The sequence below is a fragment of the Microtus ochrogaster genome, unplaced genomic scaffold (assembly GCF_000317375.1).
Source record: "Microtus ochrogaster isolate Prairie Vole_2 unplaced genomic scaffold, MicOch1.0 UNK31, whole genome shotgun sequence".
Taxonomy (NCBI): Eukaryota; Metazoa; Chordata; class Mammalia; order Rodentia; family Cricetidae; genus Microtus; species Microtus ochrogaster.
This window is the reverse complement of record NW_004949129.1, coordinates 4,182,385-4,188,711: the sequence shown is the minus strand read 5'-3', so window position 1 is coordinate 4,188,711 and position 6,327 is coordinate 4,182,385. Positions and strand designations below refer to the sequence as shown.

The 6,327-nt window shown below is 52.2% G+C and overlaps 1 protein-coding gene across 1 annotated transcript; it reads left to right on the top strand.

The window, feature by feature from the left end:
- The first annotated feature begins 425 nt into the window (after window positions 1–425).
- Hoxb13 (homeobox B13) lies at window positions 426–2,275 on the top strand. The gene is made up of 2 exons (XM_005368362.2): window positions 426–1,026; window positions 2,022–2,275. Exons 1-2 carry the CDS (start codon window positions 426–428, stop codon window positions 2,273–2,275), a joined length of 855 nt encoding a protein of 284 aa, XP_005368419.1.
- The last annotated feature ends 4,052 nt before the right edge of the window (window positions 2,276–6,327 follow it).

Genomic DNA, 6,327 nt, shown 5'->3' with positions numbered 1-6,327 from the left:
AGAGAGAGAGAGAGAGAGAGAGAGAGAGAGAGAGAGAGAGAGAGAGAGAGAGGAGACAGAGACACAAAGAGAGAGAGAGACACACACACACACAGAAAGACAGAGGCACAGAGACACACAGACGGAGATAGAAACAGACAGCGAGAAGAGAGGAGGTGGAGCCGGACACCCTGTCCCCTCTCCCCCTGCAATTTCTGCGGGGAGGATTTTATGAGCTTCTCTCCCAGGCCATAGCCAATCAGCATGAGCGCCCCGGCTCCAGCGTCTCTTGCGTCAAGACGGCCCTGCCAGGCAATGCAGACGACCTGTGAGCTGGGAACGATTTAAAACGCTTAGGATTCCCCTGGCCTGGGTGGGGAGAGCGAGCTGGGTGCCCCCTAGAATCCCCACCCTCGGCTCCCCATGAGCGGATCATCATCGGCCCCATGGAGCCCGGCAATTATGCCACCTTGGACGGAGCCAAAGATATCGAAGGCTTGCTGGGACCCGGAGGGAGCCGGAATCTAGTCGCCCACTCCCCACTGGCTAGCCATCCCGCTGCGCCAACGCTGATGCCAACTGTCAACTATGCCCCCCTGGATCTGCCAGGCTCTGCAGAGCCACCAAAGCAGTGCCACCCTTGTCCTGGGGTCCCCCAGGGGGCATCTCCAGCTCCCGTGCCTTATGGCTACTTTGGAGGCGGGTACTACTCTTGCCGAGTGTCCAGGAGCTCACTGAAACCCTGTGCCCAGACGGCCACCCTGGCCACCTACCCTTCGGAAACTCCTGCGTCTGGGGAGGAGTACCCCAGCCGTCCCACCGAGTTTGCCTTCTATCCGGGCTACCCTGGACCTTACCAGCCTATGGCCAGTTACCTGGATGTGTCTGTGGTGCAGACCCTGGGAGCCCCTGGGGAGCCTCGCCACGACTCTCTGCTTCCTGTGGACAGTTACCAGCCCTGGGCCCTGGCCGGTGGCTGGAACAGCCAGATGTGTTGCCAAGGTGAACAGAACCCACCGGGTCCTTTCTGGAAAGCAACATTTGCAGGTAACTTCTGCTCTTGTTCCCCTTGGCTCTGAGCATGGGCTACGCTGGCACTTGTTTGGAAGGAGGGAGACTTGGAGCTGGTGAGGAGGAGCCTGGGGTTCCTTGGGTTGCTCATTAGGACTTTGAAGGAGGGTCCAGATAGTTAGAGGGCCTGGATGGGGGTCTCAGAGGGGTCAGAATGAGGGGCCTCAGTAGGGCACTAGCTGGAGCTTGAGAGTGGCCACTCTTCCTCTCTTACTCCTGAAGCTCCTGGATCAGCCTTTCAATAAATATATGTTGGGAGAACCTTGGGTCTCTACTGGGGCCTGAGTGTCCCAAGACAACCCTAGACTAATTCGACACTAAGGCCAAATGACATAATCCGGTGGCTTTGTCGGTGACATCGAGAGATGGGGTGGGTGCTATCTGGTGTTCCTAGAGAATACAACCACTTGCTTTTTTAGATGAGGTTTCAATTTTGAAAGGAAAAATTTAGGCTTTCCTTGACTGGGTGGTATATTGAAGGGTGTGTTCCTTGAGTGTGTGTGTGTGTGTGTGTGTGAGAGAGAGAGAGAGAGAGAGAGAGAGAGAGAGAGAGAGAGTGTGTGTATGTGTGTGTGTATTGAGTGGGGGGGGGCATAAACCTGTTTTCTCCTCTATATAATTTGCCAGTGGGATCTGTAGTAGTGGCCGATTCCAAAGATGCACGTGAGAGTAGCTGGCTGTGGACAAAAACCTGAGAGGGTGTGTGTGCGTGTGTGCACACTTCCTGTGTGAGGGTAGTGATGATGGTGGGGATGGCCGGCAGGGACAGAGGCTTAGTGGGCGATCAGAGAACCAGGCGGACTCCAGCAGTGTCCCCGTGTGCTTTGGGGGAGCTGCGCCCACCCTTAGGGTAATCAGGAAGCGCCTGCAGGATGACGTAGCCTGAGGCTTGTAGGGCCTGGGTCTGCTTGGTTTCGCACCAGAGAGGGGATTAAGCGTGCCTTTCCCTCCCTCCTTTTCGCACCACACAGAGCCCAGCACCCAGCACCCTCCTGACGGTTGTGCCTTCCGCCGAGGCCGCAAAAAACGCATTCCCTATAGCAAGGGGCAGTTGCGGGAGCTGGAGCGGGAGTATGCGGCCAACAAGTTCATCACCAAGGACAAGAGGCGCAAGATCTCCGCAGCCACCAGTCTCTCCGAACGCCAGATCACCATCTGGTTTCAGAACCGCCGGGTCAAGGAGAAGAAAGTTCTGGCCAAGGTCAAGACAGGCGCTACTCCGTGAACGCCAGAGGGGGTGGGCAGCGGACGAGGGTTTGTCTTGGAGAGACTGGGAGCCCGCCAGGGCCGGGACTGGCAGAGGACTCGACTCGGCTGAGGAACCCCAAGAGATGTCACCTTTAGCAGGCTACTGAGTTATGGACTGTTCCTCAGAGGCTACCCTGCATGTACCAGGAGCGTGAGGCCTGGAATGACAGTCCACTCCACCCGGGTTCCAGAGAACCTGTGTCAGTCATAATTAATCATTCATCCTAATGGCAGTGATAATCTCATAACCAGCACTAGTTGCCACTATAATTAGTTTCATGTTTTCTATCTAGAGCTCTGTAGAGCGCTTAGAGCCCGCTTTCATGAGTTGCGCTAATTGTGAATAAATATGGAAGAAGATCTTTTCGTAGGGCAATTTCCTCTCAAACCCTTTTCCGTGTACACCCAGCCCCCATGCCAATGGCTGTGTGTGGGGTGGGGAGAATGGCTGGGGACAAGGCAGATTCGTCCTTCTGAGGTGTGCGTGCTGTGCCCAGCTAGCATTTTTCTAAGATGACAGCTGAGCAGGACAGACCATGGTAACAATGGATGCTTTTCCCTCCTCCCTGCCCACCTCCTGTGATCTCGCTTTCCCTGCCAACCTCTTAGGCTGTGTACCCAGTGGGAAGCTCCCATCCCAAATGCTGAGATTTTTGCAGTCCTGTGAAAATGAGACCTGTGACCTGATTGGATCAGAACCACCAGAACTGAATTCAAAGAGAGGACTGCTGAGACAGTTAACCAACCACTTGGGCACTGTCTCAAACTCCACTTCTTTTGGAAATGAGAGATTTGGGCTCTCCTGGTAGTCCTGACTCAATCAAGGTTTGTTGGGCATTCAGGAGCCACATGCAAGGGTCATATGTGGTTTTTTGTTGTCAGGACTCCTTTCAGGCTCAACAGTTACAGGAGAGGGCAGTGTCCCAAGTTATCTTTGGGGCTTTTGATTAAACACTAGAATGTGGAACAAGAAAAAAAAAAAACAGAAAATAATGGGTGGCCCCCTCCCCCGCCTTCCTTTCCCTGGTCACCTCTCTTTAACAGCTGAGGAGCTTCTCTGCCCTGGGTAGGCCTGGAAGAAAGGGAAGACTTTTTATTTGTTTGTTTTTATGTTTATGTAAAAGGACAGCAACTGGAAGAAGTGGAGAGAACCAAGATTAGCCTGGAGGAACTCTGGGCACCCGATGCCAAAGTGTTCTCGGACTTTTTTGCTTTTTCATTGCCTGGGTCTGGAATCCCTGATTACAAGTTGCCCGATGGCACCAATGACCAGGACATAATACAAAACCCTGGAAAACCTAGAGGAGAAGGGCTATTTTCAGAAGCAGCACCAGGAGATAGACATGGAGGGAGGGTTTCCTTCGCGATGTCCATGGGCCCACTGTGGGGTAGAGCTAAACAGGGGCCCTGCTCAGCAGAGCCAGGAGGTTACCTCTGTCATTCCAAACCTTGGACTGAGCGGAGGCTCTCTGTAATCCAGTGCCATTCCTGAAGTTCCGAGAGGCTACTGGACTGATGTGGTGGCACTGAGTTGAGTAGCTATCTAGTAGTGGGTAGTGACCCACATAGTCATGGGTTTCCCTAGCCAACAAGCATTTATGGTTCTCCAAGAAGCCATGAGTAAGTCTCTGCAGCGCGTCCTCATGTGGTCTGGTGGGATTTCAGCCCTGGCTCCTCTCTCAGGAAAATGGCGCGGGGGGGGGGGGTGAGGAGGAAGCTGCTCAAATTCTTCTAAATGTTTGCCAAAAAGGAGCTAGGAGTTAGGCGTGGTGGTAGATGACTCTAAGTCTAGTTGTGGGATGCTGAGGCAGGAGGATTGCAGAAAGGCTGAGTTGAAGCAAGCAGGGCAGAGTGAATTTCAGGTCAGTCCAAGCTACGTTAAACCATGTTTTCTTCTTCTCCTCCTCCTCTTCCTCCACATTCTTCATCTTCAAAAGTCAAGACTGGGGGAAAGGAGGGAGAGAGGCACCACCTTTGCTTCTTAGGTGACAGAATGTGTGTGCCCTCAGAAATGCAGGCAGAAATCCATTGTGACTGGAAAGTTCTTCCTATTCCCGCCATGGTCCAGTCTAAGCCCCCAGGTTAGGTTATGGACTCTGCTCGGGTCCTCCTCACCTTCCATGTTCCTCACTAGAAGCTACTTTGGGGTAGCTATGTTTTTGTTTGTTTTGTTTTTCTGAGACAGGGTTTCTCTTTGCATAGTCCTGATTTTCCTGGAACTCATAGTCCAAGCTGGTCTTTAACTCACAGAGATCTGCCTGCCTCTGAGTGCTGGCATTAAAGACTTGGGCCACTACCGCCTGGCTGGGATAGCTTTTGAAATGATAGGTCCTTAACTCTGTCATGTCATCCCAAACCTGACCGAAGTGAGCAGACCCTTCCCTGACCAACTTAATAAGGGGTGTGATGGGAATGTGGGAAGTGTGAGGCAGCACTGAGGTATGTGAACCCCCACCCCCACCCCAAGACTGACAGCCATCTCAATGAACAGATGGCTCAAGAGTCCTGGGCGGGTGAAGGTTCTGGACTCCCAGGCTCTAACGCCTCCATTCTGCCCTAAGGGGCTTAAAATTTCAGAGCTCTTTTACTTTTCCATGATACCAACTTCAGAACAGACAAAAGATTTGGGGGTTTTAAGTGGTTTGTTCCACCACCATATTTGTTTGGACTATTAAGAAGACAAGCGCTCCCCCTTCCGGTAGACATTTGCTATTTCAGGAAACCGGCCGACCGCCTGAGGCTTTCATCCTCCACCACCACCACCCCCTTGAACTCCCAGCTTCCGGCGTGCTACTGCCCGGGACCTCCGAAAGTTCTAGGCACGTGAAAGCTTCAGAACTCGAAGACGTCAGGAATTCCAGCGGATGTATAGGTCTAGTGTCGGATAAGTCCCGGAGGAGGACAGGAGTGGCGAAGAGGACAAGGCCAGGGGCACCGGCTACATTCCGTCCATCTGTCGGTTACAGGAGAATAAGAAATTCAGCTTACAACCATAACCGCTTGCGGCGGGTTTTCTTATTTTTTCCCCCTTATTTGCCTGGAACCTAGGCAAAACATATTTAATTTCGTTTTGTACTAAATCATCTCAGGGAACCCTTTCCCAAACATATTTTATGAAGTGAATTATTCCCAGCCATCACCGACCTGACTACATCGATATCGATCAGTGATTTATGTGTAAAATACAACAAAATGCCGTGTCTGCCCTGATTCACCTGCCGCCGTTTCCTTTTCAGTAAGGGATACTCGAAGCTACAAGGGATTTTCTTCCTTTCTTAAAACACGGAGGAAAATGTGTGCCCACAGTTTCAGACAACATTTCCAAAGGGCAAACGGTTGCCGCGGAACACATTTTTCTCGGAAAATGGCCGGGGAGCCTTCTCATCAACAAGGTATAATTTTACTCTATATACCCTTCCTCCTCTCCCACCCGTGTTAGTTCCTCCAGCGGAGAGTTTCAGGCAGCAACGAAATTGGATCCGAATGTAGCTTCTTCGTCTACACCGTCCCCGGCACTAATATCGCTTTTAACTACTAAGCAGGTGGATTATATTAGGCCTCTAGGGATCCGATGATGGGATAGCGGTAAGTGTAGCATCAGGATTTCCGGAAGCTCTTTTGAATCTAGGTCCCAGCCGCAGCAAAGCCGAGAATGACCCCCTGGCTCCCAAGTTCCGGCTTTTACGCCAGCTGGCAAATACTTCCGGGGGGGTTGGGGGGTTGCGGGAGGTGGGTGAAGGCTGGTAGGTTTGCCGCGGAATGAAAATTTATTTGCCCTCTCCTCCAGGTTCTCCTACTAGGGTTTGCTTAAGGGTAGCCTTAGCATGCTCCCACCATCTCGGAAGGGTTGCTGGCTCCCCTCCCCCAACGCAGAGAGGGCTCCGGCTCCCCTCTTCTCCTTCATTAACGTTTTATTCAAGGTTCTAAACGCTGCACTTTAATTAGGTTTCTTTAGGGCGAGGAGGGAACCGTGCCCCACCCCCACTCTAGTCCTGTCTTATAGAAAGCCCAGAGCTACAATCTCGGATT

What these genes read in the sequence shown, in the direction of transcription:
- Hoxb13 (XM_005368362.2), top strand. Translation starts at nt 426, where the DNA reads ATGGAGCCCGGCAATTATGCCACCTTGGACGGAGCCAAAGATATCGAA. An exon ending in CTGGAAAGCAACATTTGCAG is followed by an intron (nt 1,027 to 2,021) that starts GTAACTTCTGCT and finishes CGCACCACACAG; the next exon opens with AGCCCAGCACCCAGCACCCT.